General features: G+C 35.2%; 1 protein-coding gene across 1 annotated transcript; it reads left to right on the forward strand.

Annotated features, from left to right (window-relative positions):
* Positions 1–310: 310 nt before the first annotated feature.
* Positions 311–25705, forward strand: LOC121372698 (S-adenosylmethionine decarboxylase proenzyme-like). Its single transcript, XM_041499168.1, has 12 exons — positions 311–465; positions 5976–6062; positions 10788–10914; positions 11111–11185; positions 13158–13185; positions 14119–14161; positions 14531–14585; positions 15238–15318; positions 16943–17035; positions 18110–18184; positions 19298–19378; positions 20427–25705. Exons 1-12 carry the CDS (start codon positions 359–361, stop codon positions 20568–20570), a joined length of 996 nt encoding a protein of 331 aa, XP_041355102.1. The 5' UTR covers positions 311–358; the 3' UTR covers positions 20571–25705.
* The last annotated feature ends 1177 nt before the right edge of the window (positions 25706–26882 follow it).

Consider the following 26882-nt stretch of genomic DNA (forward strand, 5'->3'; position numbering starts at 1 on the left):
ATTGAAGAAACCCGCTACATTTTTCCTAGCCCGAGTAGGCCTACGCTGACGGTAAGAGCTGGGCGAACATTTTTCCATTTAACAATAAAGGAACTTTCCCAATTACAGGACAACACATACCACGTGGGATACTGGGAAGGTTCGATCCTACGACGCAAACACTTCAGGCGAGCGCTCTACCGACTGCGGTAGATCTCGCCCTTAGGTGAATTGTGTAATATTAATAATATATGATGGACGTGATATAAAATTCGACTGCTCGTCATTCGGGAATCAGCCGAAGTGTTCCGAATTGTTTACGTCGTAAACACCCGAAGAGTTCCGAAAGCATTTGTTATGCGGCATCAATGTTTTGGTCATGATGGCGGCAAGTGAAAATGATTTCTTCGAAGGAACAGAGAAGTTATTAGAGGTTTGGTTTGCATCTTCCACAAACGAGGACTGTGATTTGCGGACAATTGACAGGTAAACGTATTGCATATCAGTATACCCTCATTTGCATTTAGAACGGTTTATATCATTTGTGTATGAGTTATCGTTGTTAACTTTAATTCGTGACTTTTTACGCCATCAGTGACAAAAATAAAATGCGATCTGACTCCGTGCATATATATTATCTAAATACTGTTATATGTTTAAAGGTTTTTGTCTTCTGTTGATCACTCCAGTTGTCTTTACGGTATCAGGTCGTTTCGCCCTTATTCCCGATCGCCCCGTGTCGTTTCGCCTCGTGTCGTTTCGCCCTCATGTTTATGTTTGTGAATGATGAATAAATTTGTTTACGTGACTCTAGTTGCAAATCAGATATAGATTATCAATTTGTAACCCTTTATCAACCATAAACACCATTTATATGTATATGTTATTATGTGCAGTATTTTAAAGAACCCCTCCCCTCACACCATCCCAGTTCCTACGGGCCTGATGTATTTTATATTAATAAGTACAAAGACTAGCCTACACAATGATATTGTCGATAGGACATATTAGCTATAAAGTGTTTTGGTGTGTGTGTGGTGGGGGGGGGGGGGGGGGAGAGACCGTTTTTTGCAAATTTGCGAAATTGGCCTCTGTAATATCCATTGACGTGTCATGTTTACATCTATGCTGATGAAATATTAAACGGTCCATTTGCTTCAGTTTACATTTAAAAAATGCTTGTTGTATGCTATATATGGCATTATTGTTGTCCTTGTTATTAAAATAATGCGTATTTTGTTATTAAAATGTTTTAAAATAATGCGTGTTTTGTGCTTTTTTAAACAGGTTTTAACTAAGAGTTCCCGTTAGAAAATCACATACAGATGTAATCATAGAGCGAGTCTGAAATATTATTACATTTTGTGTGTTTTTCTTCTAATTAGGTCCATTTGCTTCAGTTTACATTAAAAAAGTCATTAAAAAAAATGTTTGTTGTATGCTATAACATATCGATGTCTGTTCTCGTTACAGCCAGTTTAGGGCAAAATACATGCAGTTTTCTGCTGTCTGCCATTTTGGTTTTTTATGGAATACTCTTCAAGAGGGGTGAAAGACTAAAATATTAATATAAAATCAATGATCTCTAGTGATATCTTTAAACAATCAAATAGTATTAATAATAATAAAATAATATGACGTCACCCCTCTTGTAGAATATTCCATAAAAAGTCAAAATTGAAGCCGGCACAAAATGACATGCTTTTTTGCCCTATGCGATCTCAGCGAAGTCGATACAGGTGACATGGTTATCATCTAGTATGTGGAATCCATGCCATTGGGGATTTTTTTTTTTCAAGATTTCTGTCTGGACAAAATGTGGGTAAAATCTAACGAAAAATAAAATTATTGTAGTTTCTTGTTTTGGACCACCCCAATACATAGGGGCGAAACGACTCATTCTAAGGGTGAAATGACTCGGGGCGAACGGGAATAAGGGCGAAATGACTGGGGGGCGAATAGGAATAAGGGCGAAACGACCCGGATTCGTCTTTAACACATTGACATGTTCTGACAGTGACAGCCACCAACGCTACACACTAGTTCACCAAGATAAACCTCTGCAAGCACAAACGGCGAGGTTTATCTTGTCTAAGCATTCTGCCATTAGCAGCTTCTGGACAACGGTTCCGAGGAATTTTGCTCGGAACGAAATTGCAGTCAGAATAACGATTACCATCACATTTCCACACCCTAATCGTATATTGTGATCTAGTTTGAGCTCACTGAGACCAAGAAATACTTACTTTGAAACAATCTTCACTTTGAATTAAAGGGACACACCCTAGTTACTGCTATTTGTTAACCATTACAGCGTTGTTTTTTGCTATTAAACCCCATTTTTCACAAATAAAATTGCACTTTACTTACATTTTATTATTTAGAATACACATTTCCATTCACCTGAAGTGCTTTTTGGTAATCCTGATGTTTGTAAAACCACGAAATGCATTTTTTTGCATTTTTTCACAAGACATTCTGTCAAGAAAAAACCGTTAAGCAAGCGAGGTCCAATCTATTTTTAGAGGGGATATTTCCATTTCAATGTCACAGACGTTGGTATATCACGTGACCGTTATCATTTTGGTTCGGTTTGTTTTCTTGTGCACGGCTCGCGCAATCAACATTTGATTTGTTGTTGTTCATTTGTGAGATTTTTCTTCACAGTTCATGAACATTTTCAGTAACAATAAAGTTCAGACAAGTAAGTGTCTCAATACAAAACGTTACAAACCCTTAAAACCAATAATTTTGCTAAGTCTTACGATATCTGGAGAGGGGATAAAACCAGGACAGAACAGTTGGAACATGTCCAGGAGAGGTGAAACGAACGCACCCCAAGTCTGTGAAATTTGTCATGACGTAGGCATTGTTGTGCTTCGAGCGACATCTATCGGTGACATCAGAATACTAAGTTTCAAAATTATTTCAAGCAATTGGGACATGGGGATTCCCATGGTATTTATCGATATAAAACCTGCTTTTTCACTCCATTTGATAAAAACGTGATCTAACTGTGTTACAGGTTTGTAGATTAACCAAATTATAATTTATTTTCGCTGGATGGAACTAGGGTGTGCTGCTTTAAAGGAAAAAAGTCCGACTTTACCGAGCGGATTATAGCAGACAATTACGCTGGCAGACAATTTCAGCTGACACGCATGGCGATGTTCTAAACACCGGACTCATACGCCTTTCAAACACACCGATATGCTAATTATTAGTATTCACTATAACTTAAGAATTTCAGAGTTTAAAAGAGTATCTTTATATAAAAAACACACAAAATCAAAATAACAACCAAGACTGATTTTTATGTCTTAAAAGGTCTTCGAAAGGCGTATGAGTCCGGTACTTAGAACGTCGCCATGCGTGTCAGCTGAAATTGTCTGCTAGAAAGTGGCTGCTATAATCCGAAACGACCCGGATTCGTCTTTAACACATTGACATGTTCTGACAGTGACAGCCACCAACGCTACACACTAGTTCACCAAGATAAACCTCTGCAAGCACAAACGGCGAGGTTTATCTTGTCTAAGCATTCTGCCATTAGCAGCTTCTGGACAACGGTTCCGAGGAATTTTGCTCGGAACGAAATTGCAGTCAGAATAACGATTACCATCACATTTCCACACCCTAATCGTATATTGTGATCTAGTTTGAGCTCACTGAGACCAAGAAATACTTACTTTGAAACAATCTTCACTTTGAATTAAAGGGACACACCCTAGTTACTGCTATTTGTTAACCATTACAGCGTTGTTTTTTGCTATTAAACCCCATTTTTCACAAATAAAATTGCACTTTACTTACATTTTATTATTTAGAATACACATTTCCATTCACCTGAAGTGCTTTTTGGTAATCCTGATGTTTGTAAAACCACGAAATGCATTTTTTTGCATTTTTTCACAAGACATTCTGTCAAGAAAAAACCGTTAAGCAAGCGAGGTCCAATCTATTTTTAGAGGGGATATTTCCATTTCAATGTCACAGACGTTGGTATATCACGTGACCGTTATCATTTTGGTTCGGTTTGTTTTCTCGTGCACGGCTCGCGCAATCAACATTTGATTTGTTGTTGTTCATTTGTGAGATTTTTCTTCACAGTTCATGAACATTTTCAGTAACAATAAAGTTCAGACAAGTAAGTGTCTCAATACAAAACGTTACAAACCCTTAAAACCAATAATTTTGCTAAGTCTTACGATATCTGGAGAGGGGATAAAACCAGGACAGAACAGTTGGAACATGTCCAGGAGAGGTGAAACGAACGCACCCCAAGTCTGTGAAATTTGTCATGACGTAGGCATTGTTGTGCTTCGAGCGACATCTATCGGTGACATCAGAATACTAAGTTTCAAAATTATTTCAAGCAATTGGGACATGGGGATTCCCATGGTATTTATCGATATAAAACCTGCTTTTTTCACTCCATTTGATAAAAACGTGATCTAACTGTGTTACAGGTTTGTAGATTAACCAAATTATAATTTATTTTCGCTGGATGGAACTAGGGTGTGCTGCTTTAAAGGAAAAAAGTCCGACTTTACCGAGCGGATTATAGCAGACAATTACGCTGGCAGACAATTTCAGCTGACACGCATGGCGATGTTCTAAACACCGGACTCATACGCCTTTCAAACACACCGATATGCTAATTATTAGTATTCACTATAACTTAAGAATTTCAGAGTTTAAAAGAGTATCTTTATATAAAAAACACACAAAATCAAAATAACAACCAAGACTGATTTTTATGTCTTAAAAGGTCTTCGAAAGGCGTATGAGTCCGGTACTTAGAACGTCGCCATGCGTGTCAGCTGAAATTGTCTGCTAGAAAGTGGCTGCTATAATCCGCTCGGTAAAGTCAGACTTTTTTCCTTTAATTCAAAGTGAAGATTGTTTCAAAGTAAGTATTTCTTGGTCTCAGTGAGCTCGAAATAGATCACAATATACGATTAGGGTGTGGAAATGTGATGGTAATCGTGATTTTGACCGCAATTTTGTTCCGAGCTAAATTCCTCGGAACCGTTGTCCAGAAGCTGCTAATGGCGGAATGCCTAGACAAGACAAACCTCGCTGTTTGTGCTTGCACGCAAGGTTTATCTTGGTGAACTACGCTACACACGTGACAGTAACGCAGAGACTGTCAGTTCTCCAAATTTAATTTCAAGTCCAGTGACTTCTGTCCAGCATGTAAGGATAGAGTTAGAGTGTGCTTGTTGGTGTTCAAAACTGGCAATTTCTAAATTTCCAATTACAAACTGCTGTCAACTGTCATGGTGTGCTCTTACATTTATTAATAATTTGTCTTTCTAGTTCATCAAGATAAACCTGTCTTTAAATGCATCTGATTATTTTAGACTGGATGTCTGCCAGGTTTTTTTTTTTGCCAACCCAGAGAATGCTTTAATACATGTAGTATTGCACGCATTGATGACCTCCAGATTTCAGGAACGAAACAATGCATTTCATTAGCTCAATAGAATGAATGATCAATGATAAAAGTGGTTTGTTTTGTTTAGTGACACGACTAGAGTACATTGATTAATTAATCATTGAAGGTACCAAAGTAAATGAAGGAACACCATGGTCAGTGAGTAGGGATCAAAGCAAATAAGGAGAACATACCCCCCTCCCCCCAAATATTCCTTTTCTGTGCAATCCATGCTTTTTAAAAACCCCAAAACCCCCCAACAACATTGAAACAAAACAAACCCCCACAAAGAAACCCAAACTAAAACAATACATCACTGCATCAATTCTGGATCTTTGGTTTGACCAGAAACAGATTATATGTATTTTGTTTGTACCTTAGCAACTATCCCCAATCAGTGGTTTTGAAAACAAAATATTCTCTTCCAAATTACATTTATCTTGATTATTTTATTATGGTTGAATTATTTTATATATTAAGTGATAACTATGAATACCTGTATTATTATTTAATAGTATTTTACATGTTTAACTCTCTTTTTGTCTTTATTTGTTAGGTTGGAATGGGAGAAACTACTGACCCTGGTGAAATGTGAAATAATTAGCTGCATTTCAGATGATGACATGGATGCATATGTTCTCAGGTGAGTTTTAAATGTAAACTGCAACTGTCAATAATAAGATGTAGTCATAATAGCTGTTGATGCATGGCATTGTGGTCTATTAGAGCGCCGTGTCGCCCAATACCTCTCACTTCAGCACTAGAGCTTTCTGTTAGGGTTACCTCACCCTTAGCAGATCACGATATTTTACACGAACCGCCGTTCTCTTTGCGTGTCGGTTACGCAAAATTAAATTTACGCGAACCGCAAACTGGTTACATCATGACCTGTAAACGTTTAGAAATTAAAACTTGCAAACTTCGCGATTACAGTAAGTTTATTCACGCAGACATTCTGACAAATGTTTTAGGCTGAATTTTAGATACTTGATGCGCAGCAAACCAGTAAACAACGATATATTGCAACAGTTGTAACTTGCTACCAGTCTAAACTAAATGTTCAGTATAGAGTCGAGCCAAAATTTTTAAAGAAATGTGCACGGACTGCTGGGGATGGCTAAAGTATCTGCTGCTATTTTATCTCTAAAGGAATATTATTATGTAGACATAATATTGAATTGGCTATAATTTTACATATGTTGAAAACAGTTTTAACGTAAAGAAGGAATCCAAAAGTGTAAAAAAAATTGAAAAATAATAACATCGCATAATGAGCTTAAAAAACTAATATTTAGAACGTCACTGTAGTATAGAAGTACCATCGATAAAGTGAAAGTAGCATAGCCCCCGCAAAACGAAAAAAGGAATCCCTCCAAATGATTATTGTATCTATTTCAAAGACGTAGCACCTATTACACACAGTACACATGTTCGTAATGCAAAAACAAAATCCGGGAATAGGTCGAGGCTGTCTGTAATTGTTGTATAACATATCCTCTTAAAATTGAATCGAAAAAAGATAGGAAAAAATGCCCCCAAAAAGTCTCAGAATGCATTTACAGGCGTCCTGAGTTTCAAAATCCTCAACAGGGGGAGGCCCTGCTAAAAAACATTCTGGTTAAGCCCCTGTATTTTGTTTCAGTATTGGGGCTGATATTCAGTTCTTTTATAATATTGTTAACTTTAGCAAGCATTAAAGAATTATTTTTTTGGGAAAATGTTTTCTTTTGTATTTGTTTTAACTTTATGTTTGAGCTAAAAACTATGTATTTAAAATATAATTTCAAAATAATTTTGAGGTAACTGATCAGGTAACCCACAGGTTACACAAATATAATTCATGTAACCGAACAATTGGTTACCTAGGTAAAAATCATGTGAACCGACTTCGGTTCCCTCAGATTTCTAAATATTGTCCCCTGCCTTAGTCCATATCAGGCTAGCCTCTACCCATTGACCAGTCCAGCTTGGGTGTCCCTAACAGAAGCCAAAGCTCCTGCTGACATAGTTCTCTGGGCCACTGAGACATACAAGCCCCTCACCACATCAAGGAATGCACTATGAAGGGGATAATAAGTGTGATAGGCCTGTAGTAGTAGCACACATATGTATTTATGTGCAGGGTTCGAATTTCACCACAGCACCGATGGCAATTGCTGTAGGTGCCCTCTTTACTTGCCTTTATGCCCCTAAAATCTTCCGGTGTTGACGGCAAGAAAAATGCTGCACTGCCTTACCTGGTCTGCCACTGTGCCCTTCGGAATTTTTTGATGTATTATTTTTCTTTTGTTGTTGATTGGTTTGTTGCGGTCACGAACAAGCTTCATTCCGTCATGTTGGTGCTGAGAGTGGCAGTCTTCTCACCAGCGGTGCAGGAAGGATGAAGTAGTCTTGTGCCCTCATACTTAACACATTCATTTATTTTAACCCTCTAGTGCCCAAGTACTCAATATAAATTCCAAAAAATTATCATATTCATTCAACTTACAGGTGTTAGCATACATTGAACATTTCCATGTTGATTTTTGAATTTTCAACTGTTTGTATATACTTTTAATAATATAGCATATCTGCTACATTGGGCATTAACCTTGTAAAATATATTATTATGGCATATATCTATATCAAAGAGTCAAAGACCATAATGTGAAATAATTTTTGTCTCAGAAACTTGATAAAAAATAAGTTGCCTTCATGCCCCTCTTTTGAATGAAACGTTTGCCATCGTGCCCCTCCAACTTGCCTTGGAGCCCTAATTTTTATCATTAAACCGAAGGCAACACTTGCCGTGCCCCCCCCCCCCCCCCCCGAAATTGGAATTCGACCCCTGTATGTGTAGTAGCTGACATTGTCAATGCTGATAATGCTGCTAAGTTTAAAATTATTATAATATTGAATACTGCTACATGTATGCAAGATGAGATTGTAATAGGATATATTATTCTCAGAGGATGTTTAAGAGGCAACAGTTATAAGTAGGGTGAAATGATACAGTCAAAATTGTATTGCGATAAAAGAAACAGTATTACAATATGCATTGCAATATAGTTGATGTTATTTAAATTTAATATAAAAAAACAAAAAAAAAAAAAAAAAAAAAAAAAAAAAAAAAAAAAAAAACAAAAACAAAAACAAAAAAAAAACAAAAAAAAAACAAAAAAAAAAAAAAAAAAAAAAAAAAAAAAATTTAATATTTATGTTGTTGTTTTTTAATGAAAGCAGAAGTCATAAACTTTTTAATGATCTTTATTAGTTTCAGCTGTCAGCCTAAACGCATCATCATAAACATCAAACACATCAGTGTTTCTTTGATGGTCAATTGCTAAATAATTGTATGCATTTTTCATGCATAAAACTTAATATAGCTAGTTGGAGTTAAATAAGTAATACTAAGTATATAAACCAAAATATTTGTAATATTGATTCCATCATAGACCTAAATGATTATATAAACCACAACATTTATTAGTAGCATGATGTTCTTCTTGGTCGTTTTTATTTTTTAATACAATACTAGTCTACTAGAACACCGGCGTGATGGTGTCAAACTATATATAAATTGTCACATTCAGAAATCCTTACTATCAGGCTTTTCCATTGCTGTTTGCTTGACACGGAAATGTATGTATTGAGTCACAATGTTTCGGCAGATTGATCCGAACCAGAGGTTATTGGCCAAGGTGTTTTAAACGATCGGCCGACGTATTCCGAGTTCAGGGAAAAATAGCCAAGTGCGATTCTTACTTGTTGGTTTATTTCTTTGAAGATGAAAGCCGTAGCCGTATTCCAACATAAATGAACAATGAATAATAATGTGTAAGTAACAAAACATGTATTTGTAATTATTGTTAACTGGTTATTTTTATAGGACTTTTAACACATTTGTTTTAGAAGTTAGAACCAAGTATAACCGACCTACCACTTCATATGCCAACAAGTAATCTGACTACGCTTGACGTGATTGTTACATTTCCTGTCATCACCAATTAATAAAATGATGGGTTTTTTTGTTTGTTTATTTGTTTATTTGCGTATTTCAAGTCAAATAAGATACAAAATAGAGCATAAAAATCATGATACGCAAAATTGTACCGCGGTTCGTATTGAGCTGATCAATTATTGTGGTATACCAGTTTTTCATTGCAGCACTAGTTATTACCTAAGTATATCTGTGTTTTAATAAATTATAAACAAACACATATAAGTTCTAGTTTTAAAAGATTACAACTAAAAATATTGCTTACCGAGCACACTCTAATGCAGAACTATAACATCATTTCCTAAAGTAAAACACAACTACAGTTTTCATACACTTAATTAAATTTTTTACTATCAGTATACCTTGTCAGTTAGTGGGTTTGATGATCAATTAATGATGTGTTAATTTATATGACATAAATAATAAAATGTCTGTTATATATTTGTTACAATTTGAAGCTGTGACATTGATCCAGCGGTAACAAGGAAAGTTTGTTAATTTCTCTAATGTAAAAACGATGTTATCAAGGAACATCACTTTAGATGCTTTCATTTCATATTGCTATTTCATCTTGTTGAGCATTTAAGTAGAAGCATATGGTTGTTTTGTGAAAAAAAAAACTTTCCTAAGTTCATAAAAAAAAAAAAACACCCACTGGTAAATAGTTTAATTTTAGAATTACTGGTGGCTAAATATGCATATCTATACAGTGTTCGAAAGAAGCACTTGTCCATTTGTTCTGAGAAATGAAAATCTGCTCGGACAAACAAAATATACGTTGGTGGTTGTCCAGTGGACAAGTGAAAATGTTCAGTGAAGTTTCATTTTGAGCAATGAAAAACATTGTCCTTGTACTTGAATAAAACAAACTATTTATTTGGACAAGTAAAAATGGTTTCGGGCAAGTCTTTTTCTAGATGTATTTGCCTGTTGGACAAGTGAAAATGGTGTCGGCCAAGTCTATTTCTAGATGTATTTGCCTGGTGGACTAGTGAAAATGGTGTCGGGCAAGTCTATTTCTAGATGTATTTGCCTGTTGGACAAGTGAAAATGGTGTTGGGCAAGTCTATTTCTAGATGTATTTGCCTGGTGGACTAGTGAAAATGGTGTCGGGCAAGTCTATTTCTAGATGTATTTGCCTGGTGGACTAGTGAAAATGGTGTCATGCAAGTCTATTTCTAGATGTATTTTTCTGGTGGACTAGTGAAAACTTCTGCTTATTTCTATCACTGCTCAATAGTTAAGCTCTAAAACCTAAAAGCTTTTGTTCTGTTTTTTAAGCACTAGCCAGTCAGGCTAGTAGGTTTGTATTTGTCAACTTAAAACGGTACTAGACTCATGCAGCTGGCTGGCGATTTACCACACTGAGGTGCTCTGTTTATTTTTCAGTGAGAGCAGCATGTTTGTGACACAGAAGAGGTTTATACTGAAGACGTGTGGCCGCACAACTCTTCTGTCTGCCATCAGCCCTCTCGTCAAACTGGTGCGAGAAAAGTGTGGCTTCGACAAAGTGGTGGTATGTGATTCCTGAAGGATTTTCTTATTTCTGACCCTATGTCACTGACCCTAGTGTCTGACTACAAACATCAGAACGAGAAACACTTTGAATTTGCCAAAATTTATAATTGTATGAAGTGTGGGAATTTTGTATTTAATCTTTGTGGAAATGATGATAGTGAAACTAAAACCAGTTTTATTCCTTTCGCCTGCAGGATATCTTCTACTCCAGAAAGAACTTCTCACGACCAGAATTACAGTTTGGAATACATCGTACCTTTGAAAATGAGGTAAGGAGTCGTTTTTTTGCCCACCCGTTTGAGAGAACACTTTGTACTAACATTTATCAGTACAATGTTTTCCATATCCTGATTTAGCATGGCACTCCATTATACTTCAATGTCATCTTTTCCCAATAAGCATCATGTTGACTTGAGATTAAACCAACCTTTTTCAGTACTTATTTTTAAAATGGATTTTATAAATCAGTCAGAAAATGCACAGCTATGCATACTGATTACAATTTCACTACTAGTCAGAAAATTATTTCATTCATTTCAACTTATTTTCGTGCTTATATCCAGTTACGGTTCAAGCACGCTTGGCACTCACCTCAGCTATCTGGGCTGTCTGTCCAGTTAAGGTTCAAGCACGCTTGGCACTCACCTCAGCTATCTGGGCTGTCTGTCCAGTTAAGGTTCAAGCACGCTTGGCACTCACCTCAGCTATCTGGGCTGTCTGTCCAGGACAGAGGGTTGATGGGTGGGACGTAACCCAGTGGTAAAACGCTCGCTTGATGAGTGGTTGGTGTGGCATCGATCCCCATCGGTGGACCTATTGGCTATTTCTCGCTCCAACCAGTGCACCAAGACTGGTATATTAAAGGCCATGGTATGTGCTATCCTGTCTGGGATGGTGTTTATAAAAGATCTATTGCTACTAATGGGAAAATGTAGCAGGTTTCCTTTGATGACTACAAGTTGATTAATTAATCAATGTGCTCTAATGGTGTCATTAAACAAAACAAGCTTTAGTGGTTAGTTGTTAGTGGTTAGCGAGAGAGAAGTCGGTGTAGTAGCCTTACATGTACCCATTATTTTGCCAGCTCTGGGTGGGAGCTGGTACCATGATACAAACCCAGGACCTATGAGCCTTAAGTCCAATGGCTTAAGCTCTATAGCACTGAGGCCGGTATCGAAAAATGGTAATTTTTTACTGTCTACAGTGGCTTAGGAAGCTTAGGTGGTGGGGGTGGGGGGGGGCACACACATAATGATATCTATATAAATTGATATAAATGTATATAAACCATCACTACTGCTACTGGTGATCTATACATTATACGGAACATTCGCTATACCCAGTCTGTGAATTCCATATTCTTTCATCACTAATTGCTATACAGGCTATGATGTCACAAGCAGCTGAGCCTTGATGTAATTCAGTATAGTACATATAGATTATCTTCTCCACAATGTGTTACTAAGTTATTACTATTTTTAGATAGCTGTTTTGTTCACCTCCTTATGGTAGTGATTCTACCAAATCAGTATTTTACATACAAAGTAAACTATTTCAAAACAATGTATCAGGTTTTGGTGGCTTTGAAATATATTCATGTAATGGCAACAGGTTAGTAATTTATTATATCAGTATAATATCCAACACACTGTATACTGGGAATCAGTTTAAAAACAACAGATTCCGTGTCCACTGAAATGAAACAATAGACACTCAATGGTATTGATTATGTGTGCAAGTGTACTGTTAGCTTGAACAAGGCATTGAAATTGATTTTATGTGCTTTTTTGGAGGATATGTAAGAAATAGAACACTGTTTTTATATCTTAAGTATTGTAAAATCGATACTTTTACATAATGTTACTCTTAATGAATTCGCCAACGTCAACATGAAAATACCTGAGGGGAGTGATTCATTGATGTTTTATGTTAATAACACTAACTATTCACAGGCCTCTGAAGATTGTGAGAGCGATAGTTTCGTTCACGTATTGCTTATGTATGTATAGTTTGCGTGACCCATTTTTTGTTCGCGCATTGAATTTATAACATATTTACATAATCATGACGGGTTACATAAAAACGAAATGGGTTACCTGAATTTTGTTTTGCATAACCCATAACTGGTTTTACACAAACTTTCAATTCTACGAGTCCTGTATTCATATTACATGTATGGTTCGGACACTAGTTAACAGTCCAGTTTCTGTGAATAACAATCCATTGTTTCATCTTTTGCAGGTCAGACATCTGGATGAGCTTTTCCCAAGTGAGTGTATTTTTATTAGTCCTCTAACAGTACAGCCAGCAGGGACTATAGCAGGGCTCAAACTTAACAATTTGTCTCCCACAGCAATTTTTAAAAGAATTGCAATGGGTGAAACAGTCCTCCGACGGCAAGTTTGAGCCTGCTTATGGCAATTTGTTAAAAAGTGACATTTGCAGCAAATAAACCTGACTGAAAGGCTATCTTGTTATATGTAGACATCTTTTAAATGTGCAAATGTTAAATATGGGCAGATAATGTACACCAGGTGTATACAATTCGCCATTGTTGAGGAGCTTTACTTGTGCCATCGGTGATGCTCTCTATATATCTCTTTATATCTCAACGAAGGCAATTGCGGTCGAAGCCGCCGTTAAGTTCGAGCCCTGCTATAGGTTTCGTTTCTGTCCTCTCTGTCCCATCTGTCACACAAATATAGTTTTCTTGATTTCTTTCGCAGTGCCTCAAGATATTGAGTTGAACATTTGTATATAGCTTTATCATATGTCTTAAAGATTAAGTTCAACTTCTGTGGTGATTGACCCATTTTTGATAGAGTTATGGCACTTGAAATTAAAGAAATATGTTGAACACAACAGCTCTATGCACCATTTTCATGGTCTGAAATATCTGTTGGTTTTGTGTTTCTAAAATAATTTTTTTGGATATGTTGTGTTGAGATAACACATATCATTGTACCGTTCAATTTCTCTCCCAGCCAGTGCTCCACAACTGGTATATCAAAGCCATGGTTTGTGCTGGCCTGTTTGAACAATATAGCAGGTTTTCTCTGAAGACCACATGTTGGATTTCTGTATTTTTTAGATTATTCAATTTAATCTGTTTAGCTTCTTGCTAAGTACACAGATGGAAGTTTGAGAGTGAGTGTCTTGGTAGGCCTACTTTACAGTAACAGTTGTATTCTTTTTTCTACAGATGGTGCCGCATACACTCTTGGACGAGTAAATCGAGATTGCTGGTAGGTTTCTTTTCAACAGTTTGTCTTCAAACTTCATGAAAACTAAAATTCATTTATAATATTGAAGGTTTTTGAGATTTCTGAACATTTCTTTTTGATTGGCTACATGCAATGAACAGTTAACATTATTTGTATTCTGTGAACCTTATCAATGTAAAAAGAAACAATTTTCATGAAAAATCTGATGTAAGATATTATTTACGTGTGTCAGCATGTATTTGAAATAATCTCTCTTTCTACTTGCCTTAGTGTTTTTATTTAAGCTTCAATATTATTGTGTACATGTACTGACTTTTTAAATAGTTTACTCTTTGTTACTTTGTTAGTCATAACAAAACTGTTTAAAGGTTATTTTAAATTAATTTGCAGGTATTTGTATACACTGGATCAAGAAGGAGTACTCATGCCTGACCAGACATTTGAAATATCCTTTAATACTGTACATTCAAAATGAAATGATTTTACAATACACGAAAACTAATTTTAAATACATATTACTCAGGGCTGGTTTTGGATAAGTACACAAATTTTGCCAAATTATCTAGGAAACATAAAACATTACAAAAACCTCTAATTACACAACAAAATATCAGTCATTACATTTTGCCAGATTAAAATTAGATTTGCAAAACACTTTAAAATATCTATAAAAAAAACCCATAAAAATAATCAAAATATGAATTATAAAAAATTTAAAAACACTGATTTTACAAATATGCAAGACTGATTTTAACACAGATTTTATATATATATATATATATATATATAAAACATAAAATACACCATGCAATGATCTTGAACCCCCCACCCCAAGAAAACCCTGACTTCAAATCGTAGATTTATATACTAGTTTTTAACTGATTATATACAATTAAAACTATTATGGTCAGAACATATATGAAGTTGAAAATATAATTTATTATAAATATTATATTATGTTTGGTTTGTTTGTACTTAAGTTAATGTAGTTCTAAACAAAACAAACCTTGTTAAACACTTTTTATTTCACCTCTAGTACATGTCTTTATATGTAATTAACTTGGACAGTCCTGTTAAATTTCCTTGACCGACTGCACATTTTGATGTGGGACATGTGTCCAGACAGAATGAACATTTTCTCGCGGGATGTGTGTACCAATGGACCCGAAGCCACTAAGGTTTGTGTGAATGTCATGCCTGGTAATTAGGCTTGTTTAAAAACTGCCCCCAGGCATTCACGTGAGTAGCTAAACCGTGCCACATTATGGTCATTAGGTCCAGCTCTGTCCTCCCATTAACAGAATTCAAAACTCTTCGGAATGGGGTGTAGGCCAGTGGTTAGCATGTTTACTGTGAGGATGTATATTGGATTAAATGAGACAATCTTTAAAAATCTTCAGAAGCTGCAAGCTGGTTTATGTGATTATTACCTAAGTAACTGATTGTTTGGTTTATATTATATTATATTTGTGTAACCTATTCCATTAATTCAAACTTGCATTGAACGTACATTTTAATGACAGTATATCATGCTGATACTGCAAGTTTAAGCATACGAAAATATAAATTAATACTTGTTTGTAACATCTAACAGCATATTATACAAGAACACTTATGTTAGGCATTGAAGATTACCTAGATTTTGCGACATGCAATACTGACGCAAATGTTTTTGTATTTATTTTTTGTGTCCAGACGAGCAACCTTAGACATTAGATTTGAGTTGCCACTATTATTTTCATATGAACAATCATTAAGGTCAAACCCAGCTAATAAAATATAAAGAATGGAAATGAACAAAGTAAATGTTCAAATCCATGATAATATAATGCATAATGTACAGCAGCAGTAAAACATGTCACTTTAGTGGGAAATGTCACATTGTACTATATAACATTTAGTGAAATATCTTAAAATATCAGTGAAATAAAAGTGTTATCAGTCACTCAGTGACGATAACACATTTTAGAGTGAAAATTTCACTATTTCACTCTGAAATGTGTTATCATCACTGTAGAAAGTGTTATCTTCACTGTAAGAAAGCCGGAACTATTTTGCTGCTGGCATTTTAAAAATAAAGGTTAATTGCTAAATGTTATGATTGCAAACGTCACTCGAGATATAAATCATATTTGACAAAAACATGAAATATCCGCTATGTATTTTGAATCATATGATCATATGGGTTTGAACACCCCCCCCCCCCCCCCCCCCCCCCCAACCACAACAAAACATTCCTTGCTGCTAGTTACAAGTAGTGGCCTGTCTGACAACAGATTTTTTTTCGAGCACTGGATCAAAGGTCATTTACTATATATGTAAAATTTAATCTTGGTCTATTACATAAGTGCTCTGAGTGTATATTTTTAAATCCTCACCGACATAAATAATTAATTAATTAATAATTTTGCTTTTGGTCATTATAAAATAAATAGATTTTTATGAAGTCTCATCTCCATTTTTTTTATTAGCCCCAAATTTGTTTTTTTTACTCTGTGTGTACTGTTATCTTTCCAATGTCCCAAAAATATAAAATATTTTTTTTTATACCCCACCCCATTTTGAAATATGAAAATCTAACAATTCAATTATAATGGCCTTATTGGTGATAGAAATAGCAGGCGTAAAAGAAATGTAGTTATTTAAAGAACAGCCATTAGACTAAAAATTTAGACTCTAGTAGCACTTTAAAACTGTTCTTGTTGTTTTTCTTTGATAAAAAGCTCACAAAACCACCTCTACTTCTCAAGACCCTGCAAAGTTTTCGTAATGTTTTTGTTTACAGTTATTTTATTTCTGTAGCTTTCTGGAATATGTGACATCATGCCTGGTGCCAAGATTGATGACTTCCTGTTTGATCCCCATGGATACTCGATGAATGGTCTGCTGCCTGGCGTAAGCAATAGTTTACAAATAAATTAGCAGGCTTTGTCTCCCCTTGGTGACACCAACAGGTGTGCTGTGGGTATTACATTTCTGATGACACCAATAGCATCAACTTTGCGTTGAGCTTCGGCATTAAGTCACTTTGTTTAGGTCCATTTATCACAAACCTTAAGATATAGATTCATGAACACATTATTTTTTCATTCATTGTTTATGACAGGTGAAACGTTTAATTTTGTGGAATATTTCTTGACAGATGGGTGATAAACACAGTTCCTAAGTTAGTGATTAAAAAGAAATGAATACAAGGTTCATACAGACATTGAAAAGTCCTTGAATTTTAGGTTGGTGTTTGAAAGGTACTTCAGTTTTGTAAATATGAAGCTGATGCCTGAAGTGTGCTTGAGTTTTAGGTTTTTTAGTCCTTTTCAAGTATTATTTATAAAAGTGTTGCAGTATTTTATCATGTCATGTCATAGGGTTTTACGTGCACATTCAGAACAAGCTATTGTAGCGCACGCCAGTATTTTATCTCTTGAGTTATCAGGACTACAAGTTGAAATTAAAATTCAGGAATTAAATTTAATAGTTGAATTTAGGTTTGGTATCAAAAACTATTGTATAATGAACATACCAGCATGTATGCCATGCTTTGACACGCAATCAGTGTATCAGTGATCAGCAATGTTTTGTCATATTTCATCATCGTCAAAGATCTTTATTTTTCAACATTAACCAAGCTACACATACAAGGAAGATAACTCTTTATAGTAAAATATTCTATGGTTTAAACTGTATTAAAGCCCTTAAATTGATGGATTAATAGATCCAATTGTGCAATACTTTAATAGTGTTTTCAGGATTTCACAATCTCCTACTTTGCATATTGATTCTAAACCACCTTTGAGCAAGATGGGTCTTTATTGAAAATGTTGGTTTAACTTTTGTAAAAGATTGTGTATCTTAAGTATTAATGTTACCATTAGTAACTGTTTGTAGCTTGATGGCAGAGCATTTGGTTTGAATGCAATAGGTCAAACATTCCTTTAATTTGTTTTGTTGCATTTTATATACTGATTGCAGGGTTACTACATCACGATCCATGTGACACCAGAGCCTCAGTGCAGTTACGTCAGCTTTGAAAGCAATGTTCCCACGGTAGGTGATTTGCCTATTTTAAAATGAGTTACATCAAATTAAATAATGTCATAGTTATAAATTACTATTGCAATATATTGAGACAGACAGATAGAGATGAGGCAGGAGAAAGAGAAGGGAGGAAAAGATGGGAGAGGGAGAGAGAGAAAGAGAGAAGACAAAAAGAGAGAAACTTCCGAGCTATTGTTCTGTAGTCCATCCCATCCACCTACAAAAATGTTTTATTGTAAATAATTTCAGTTTGGTTTGACTTAAGAAGAAAAGTAAAAGTGTTTTGGAAATTAAAAAAAAACTATTTTTTATACAATTTAGAAAACAGTCTGATCAGAAATAAATAACAAGTAGTAAATTTCATAGCATGATAAAAGCATTCCCGGTGGGAAGGACTATAGTTGTTTAACACACGGTGTGTTTGCAATCTAATTAAAATTAGCTCCACTATTACATGTGAATCTAACAGCAGCCAATCAAAACCTTACTTGCAAAATCATGCCAGTGATTTGAAAATAATTTGAAAACATTCCGAATTATCCTGAGGGTATACGACATGTTTCATGTCAAATACGAATGCCGTATTTAGACCAGTAGAACTAATTTTAATCAGATTGCTAACAACACTGCATAGACTCCAATGTCCAGGTAACATTTCGTCTGTAAATAATAATTTAAATATTGACCAATCACACTTCACCTTTTATAACGTTATTTGGGAGCATACAAATTCTAAAAATATCTGGCGAGTCTATTTTAGTGGCTGCAGTACAGCGAACCATACCAATACGTACGGGATGGGTTATCAGTCTTCAGTTTTACATTACAAATTATTTATTTATTTAAAAAAACTAAACTAAATCAGTCTTCAGTTTTACATTACAAATTATTTATTTTATAAAATAAAACATGTTTTAAGGCATTCGTAATTCACACGAAACATGTCGTATACCCTCAGGATAATTTAGAATGTTTTTCAAATTATTTTTAAATTACTGGCATGATTCTCCAAGTAAGGTTTTGATTGTTGGACGTGAGCTCCAACTGGCTGCTGTTAGATCCACATGTAATAGTGGAGCTAATTTTAATTAGATTGGGTGTGTTTGATGTTTGTGTTTGCAGGAGTCCTACCAAGACCTCCTGAAGAAGGTGCTGGATGTGTTCCGACCAGGAAAGTTTCTGATGACAGTGTTTGCTAACGAGGTGAGTTCCAGTTTTGCCCAAGAATATTTTTATATCTGCTTTTTTATATACCATTTTCTCCCCATCCTAACCAGTGTCCCATATTTGATATATCAAAAGCCATTGTATGTGCTGTCTTGCCCATGGAAAAGTGCATGTAAATGATGTTTTTCTGCAAAGGTTTCCTTCAAGACTATATGAGAGAATTATCAAATGTTTGACATCCAATTGATGACTAATAAATCAAAATGCTCTAGTGGTGGTGTTAAAACAAACTTAGTATGGCTGTGTGCATTGTTCTGCTTTATTATCCACATGGTTCAACATAACCGAGTTAATAATAATCATACGAAGCACACGAGTAATAACAAGTGTGATGACGTAATTTTGGGAAGTGACGTCATAACATGACATTTTCTCGAGTCCTAGCTAAGACTTCACATGTGGAATATGACATCATTTCATCGTCTCCTTCTAGTTGTGGTTGAAGCATTTGAGACAGTCCTTGTTATTCATAAAACATAACAATAATTATACGGATAATAAAGATATTATTACACTCGCGTGTGTCATACTAATTTTACGAAACTCGCTCTTGCTCGGGTAATACAAAATCCTGACTCATTTCGTAAAATCAGTATGACACACAAGCTCGTATAATAATTTCTATATCTCCCAAATATGTCTACTCTGTTACCTGTCCTTGATTCCTGTCACTGGACTCATTGGTCTCTTCCTCGTTTCAACTAGAGCTCTATAACTGATGTAAGTAACACAGGCTGTTTTATGTACGATCCTGTCTGTTGTATGCTGCATATAAATGATCTCTTGCTGCTAATTTGAAAAAGTAACCCATTGAGTGTCGGCAGTAGGTTTCCTCTCTCAATATCTGTTTGGTCCTTAACCACTTATCCGATGCCATAAAACAAACTAATTTGAATGTATTGAGTGTGTCGTTAAAAAACCTTCCTTCCTTCCTTCCTTCCTTTGTCCCTTCCTCCCTCCATCCATCCCTTCCAGTTTCCAGTCAGTGCTGTGTAAATATATTCTGCTTGTTTCGTTTTCCCAGGAGTCTGTTGCGCGAGAGAGCCATCGCCAACTGGAGCGGGAGAACACGTTCCTGAAAAAGGAGTACGTGTGCCAGGACCACCAGTACTGCAACTTCAAGAACTACAATCTGACGTACATGTACTTCTCGCGGCCCATCATTTAGGATATGGTGTGCAGGGGTCCTACCACATGTGGGTGTGCCACGTCGCCGGCGCAACCCCCAGGGCTTGTCTGCACGCCACTAGTTTACTGTCGTTGCCGTCTTCTTTTGCAGTTCCTGTGTGCTACTTTCTTTTATGCTTATGTATTTATGTGGAAGTCCCGACGAGCTAGGAAGAAATACAGAATCAGTTGCGGGTTCATCACCCGCACACCTCGCTAATTGACTTGCTGTTGTGATTTTTTATTTTTATTTTTTTATATAATGTAATAAGACATTTGTCAGTTGTAAGTTTTGGGACATATTGTTAGATAGTAAGTTATTGTGATACCAGCAGCAGAGTGAAGATTTTAAGGCTGTGTTATGTGTTATAAAGCCCATTTCGTGTTGTTCTAGGCTGTTGTCGTCACCGATTTAAATGTTGTTGAGGTACTGGTTAACTGTCGTGTTTGTTTAGATGTACTTAGTTTTATATTTGTTTTGTTTTCTATTCCAGCTAAAGATACATGTTCCCAATGGTGTGAAATTAAACACTCATAAAATATTCATAATCGTGAAAGTAAAAATTAAAAAATCACTCCCCGTACTTCATGAAGTACGGACCTTTTCTGTTTGATAATTTAAGAAGGTGTAATTGCCAAACATATTTTACATCACCTAATAACTAGTATTTGCGTCATTAATGTGCTGATGGGTTAATATATTTTGGGAACAACTAGTTGGGCGAAATATTAATATTAATATTAATGTGAGCATATATACGGAATGCTTGATTGAGAATTATATGCTCTATTAATTAAAAGACTTCTGGCTCTGTATTCATAAACATACTTAAGTCAATGTATGATAGTTAAATATCTGTGTACTTAAAAGACATAGATAAGTATCATACTTTAACTTAAGTACTTTTATGAATACAGAGCCTTGGCTTCTGCTAATGTTACAGATATTATGCTAGCAAAAACACATGGTATGTACTGAAATTAAATGCAGGCTCGCATAGTAGTTAAACTGTTAAATGGACCAACAAAATATTGTCAGGTTTGTAGTAGTCACTAAAATTATAGTTTAATGTTTGAGTAAACTAAAAAAAAAGGATCAAACTAAAGGTCTGGTTTAATGTTTGAGTAAACTAAGAAAAAGGATCAAACTAAAGGTGTAGCATCCGATATAAGAAAATGTGTATTTAAGACTCAATACGTAGCAACTGTTCGGTTGTCAAAAATTGACATTCTGTTACTCCGAGTAGTCTCTAGCCCTGATCCCACATGTAAACAGGACTTGAGCTCACCATGCGTCTGGCATTGGTAGATGAACTGCTGTGCAAGCCTGCCTTTAATATTCAAAGGAAGAAACATATTAGTCTAACATAGCATACACTGTTGGATTATGGGAACAGGTAGCTTTATCATGCACATTAGTAGATATTGTTACAATGATAAAACAATTATTAAGTGCTATGTTTTCGAACATACATTGTTAGTGGTTTTTAATAATCATGTTAATCTTTGGCCTTAAAAAATTGTGTGTTTCAGGTAATCTGCCCCCAACCCCCCCCCCCCCCCCAAATAAAAGTAAAAATTAAATAAAAATAGGTAGGGTAGGTTAGCTCGTTTTTTCTTTTCTTGTTTTAAAATTACATTCTTCCCTATGGCTCCACATGAAATGTTACGTATGTACTTCACTGACCTACGTATAATTTTTATTTATTTATTAAATTAAATACATTTGTTTTTAGGGTCAATCTTATTTTCAGGTAAGGTCAGGTTCCCAGAAACACACAATTTGTTTTGTAGGCTTTGGTATGATATTACATGGAGCTTAATTTTGTGGTCTCCAGCTCTTGGACATATGACAGCTAAACTTACATTTTGCCTTATAGCCATTCCAAGTTGGTTTGTAGGATCATGAGTTAATATTGTTTGTTAATTCTTGTACTCTTTAATTGATATGCAGAAGCTCATGTTACTGGTTTTCAACATTACAAAACATGTCTACAACAGATACATTCATTTGGTATTGAACAGGTCTGTTTATAAATCTTCGTTTTCTTTTTTCTGCCAATAAATCTATAAGTGTTTGAAATTCCACAAAGACGGGCTGTTCGATTGGCACATTGTGTGAAATTCATGACTATAAAATGCTGATGCAGCACAGTTTACTGCAGTAGTGCTGGACGGTATTTAAAGATGCTCGTTTAGCCTGATCCATGCTAGCCACTGTACGCTGAAATCCCATATTTGCTCTATCTACATGTTACAATGCAACGTACTTCTTTCATCACAACTTATTACAGTAAAGTTTGTATGCAACATAATGAAGACATATGGTGGTATGTATTCAGAGATGAAAGTTCTCAGATTTATCCGAAATTCCTAAATTTTAATTGTATGTAGTGTTTCCGGGTTTTCCATCGTTTGTCCAAAAGTTTCCATATTGTCCGTCCAAAAGTGACAATCTTGTTTTGGCTCATGCTTTGCATCCATTATGTATAGGGGCCACCATTTTAGACCATTTTGTATCCCTAACTTTAGGGCCAATATTGGTACCCAACCACCAGTATTTCCTGATCTGTTGTGTGTAACCCACTGTTATTTCTGTGTATTTGATTAAGATCATATTATTAACAGATATATTGTCTAACCCAGCATTGGGAGAGGAAAGGGTGATGAATGCATTGTACCTCAGGTTTTAAAATTTTTGTCTCCTGTTAGCTTTTTAACTGAACTTAACATTAATATATATCCTGCGCTTGTTCTGTTCATATATTGATGTTCTCTTGAACATGATCCAACAAATGTAATTGGAATGGCCCCAAAATGAGGAGAGAAAAACAACAACAAAATTGTACATAAATACTAAATGATCTTCCTGAGTATGCCATTTTTTATGACGTTAATTACACATGGTGTCTGATGACTCAAGTATTACATAAAATGGTATATCTGTGTTCCATGCTAGTATTTGAAGATTTTTGTTTAGTCAATTTGAATAGCTTTAATTTTCAAATTGGAAGAAACATTTTGACAATGGGGGAAAAAAAATCAAATACAAAACTTTGTTAATAATGATGAATATGAGCTAATTTTATAATTGATCTTTTGAGTCAAAAATGTTTAAACTAGTTAATAATTTAAGTAGGTTAACCCAAATGACAATTACTTTTCAAAACATTAAGAAATCGACAAGTTCTTAAGAATAATGTACACTATAAATATAAATATACAAAAATAGCATTAGCACTATTAAATATTATGTGTTCTTATTTTATTATTGTCAATATTGGCATTTGATATGATATAATTTCTTGGTTTTTTTCTAACTTATCCATTTTCCTAGTGATGTGACGTTCACTAGAAAAATCTTCTAATTCCATCATGAAACCGAACCATGGCAGCAAGTTAATAGTATATTTAGTACGGTAGTACATTTGTTACTGATCTCGCATTGTTATGTTAACAAAGTGCTAATTAAATAGTACAAAGTGTTAAATACGTTTCTAACCTCATGACTAATTTTGATATCCTTGGATACTTATTAAGAAGTATGCATTTTAGTTGTGTACTCATCACATTAGGTTGTTATGTTACTAATTATAAGAGTGTGAAGTGTTAAAATACATTTTTACCCTCATGACTGCATTTTGATATCCTTGTCTGTGTGTTAAAAAGCATGCATTACTGTTATGTGTTTATCACGAACAAGAAATACCTAGGAGCCAGAATACATCATGTAGTTTTGACAACACATTTTTATTATATAGTTCATCGAAGAGTTGCGTTTATTAAATAGGTGTTTTTTTTAATAAGTGGTAGTACATTTTAATGTTAAAAATATATATACAATATATATAAAAAAAAGTATGTTGTAAATACATTTAAAAACGTTAAGCACCAGTGGTTTTAAAAGTGGTGTAAAATATATATGTCCATTTATTTAACATGCTTGTGATGGCAGATTCAGTGGTGAATCCAGAAAATCCTATTTGGGGTGTGTGCCAATGACATAAGACTTTCAAGGGAACTTTGGGGGAGGATGAAAATTAATATAATATAATCAAATTATAACTGTCGCAAAATTTAGGGGAGGGGGTGGGCCCCTGGGCCCCCCTAGATTCATCTCTGAGATTAGTAAATACCTATGTTAATGGCGAAAAAACAATCCATCAGATTGCATCCATATTGGAAATTGAGTTAAGTAGTCATCTAATAGAAGTATGAAAATGGTATTTAAAAATCATTCAATCTACTTTGTTTTTGGGGGTATGTTTCTTCTTTTTCCCTCAAAGTTTCAGTAAGTCTTATTTGTCTAATTCACTAAATGCTCACAACTTTATGGTCTTTATGGTGCAATGCAATAGACATGTTTAAAAGAGCTCTGTGAATCAGACCCCAGCTGTGCACATCGTTCCTGTACTGGAGTAAAGTGAGAAGAGGATTGCTTTGTTCCTAAATTGTTACATTTGTGACCTGGTTATATGTAATCACGGACATCAGTTCATGCACATACAACACTGATTAAACAAATTTAAATTATACTTCACGATTAGATTCAGGATGTTTCTAGGGATGTGGGTGTAATTTAAAAAAATGTCATTTGCAATGTTTAAAACTGCAACATGTCATATATATGATGCAGTCTGTCCCCCAAAAACAGTTCCCCCACCACCACACAAACACCCTGCTTAAGAACAAAAAATGATTATATACATTGATTAAACATGAGAATTTTGGGACACTTCAGAGTGCATGTGCCGTGTATGTTCAATTTAATGATTGGTCATTCTGCCACTGTTGCTTAGCGTTTTTCCTAATATAGGTTTGTGCTACATTTTTTGAAGTTTGCCTTACAACAGAGTTTAAATGATGCTGTTTTGACTTTTTTATATTTTATACCTGTTAATTGCTTAAATATTATATTTGTTTACATTTATATTAAAGAAAAACCCCAAGAAAATCTTTTAGCACTTCATTAAAGTATAATATTAAGAATAAGTATTCACGGTGTATAACAAGTTGTGATGTAGTTGTAGTTTTTGTACTGTTTTATGTGTTTATTGTTTGTACCAGTCTATCATTGTGTACCATCATAATTCAGTGGACTGTCTAAATCAAACCAAATAAAGAATATGATGTAGACAAACGTCTTATAGTGGTTTTTAATTTTAATAAACCAATATTATGACATTTCTGGATTATACCAATTTTTGGTACAGACAGGATTTCTGGACCTTGTAAGTTTCTGATATAAATTTCTGGATTTTATTAGATGTCAATCATATTTGATAACTCTGACGTGTAGTCTTCAGAAATAAACACTACGGGCCAAATTTACGAAGCCTGTTTATCTTAAATGCAGGTGTTTAAGCATTGTAAATGGATGTAGTTTCACGCGTGTAAGACATAACCAGGTGTTTAAGCATTGTAAATGGATGTAGTTACACGTGTATAAGTCTAAAACGGGCTTCGTAAGTTCGGCCCTACATGTTTTCATTTAGCAGTCGGCGTCTTTTATATGCACTTTACCACACATGGCTTTTGATAACGCTGTCGTGGGGCACTGGGCAGAGAGTCCAACCCAGTGAAAGAATGAGTTCACTGGGAGGGTTCCAACTCCTCCCCACCTAAGCATTTTAGGCGACAGCTAGATTCCACTGGAGCGGCAGGACGTGGCCCAGTGATAGCGCGGTCGGTTTGGGATCGATTCCCGTCGGTGGTCCCATTGGGAAATGTCTCGCCTCAGCCAGTGCATCACGACTGGTATAGCAAAGGCCGTGATCTGTGCTATACTGTCTGTGGGATGGTGCATATAAAAGATCCCTTTGCTACTAGTGGGGAAACATGTAGCGGGTTTCTAAGACTATGTCAAATTACTAAATGTTTAACATCCAATAGCCATTGATGAATAAATCAATGTGCTCTAGTGGTGTCGTTAAACACAACAAACTAGATCCCACTGTAAATCCTGAGTAGCCGTGGAGGTTGAATGTAGTCCAGTGATAAAGCGTTTGCCTGATGGGTTGTTGGTGTAGAACCGATCCCCATTGGTTGGCCCATTGGGTTATTTCTAGTTTGTTTTGTTTAATGACACTACTAGAGTTCATTAATTTATTAATCATCGGTTATTGAATGTCAAACGTTTGGTCATTCTGATATATAGTCTTGAGGGAAAAACAGTTTGTTTTGTTTAACGACACCGCTAGATCACATTGATTTATTAATCTTCGGCTATTGGATGTCAGACATTTGGTAATTTTGATCCCTAGTCTTAGAGAGGAAACCCGCTACATTTTTCAATAGTAGCAAGGGATATTTT

Source organism: Gigantopelta aegis, chromosome 4, assembly GCF_016097555.1.
Source record: "Gigantopelta aegis isolate Gae_Host chromosome 4, Gae_host_genome, whole genome shotgun sequence".
Lineage (NCBI taxonomy): Eukaryota > Metazoa > Mollusca > Gastropoda > Neomphalida > Peltospiridae > Gigantopelta > Gigantopelta aegis.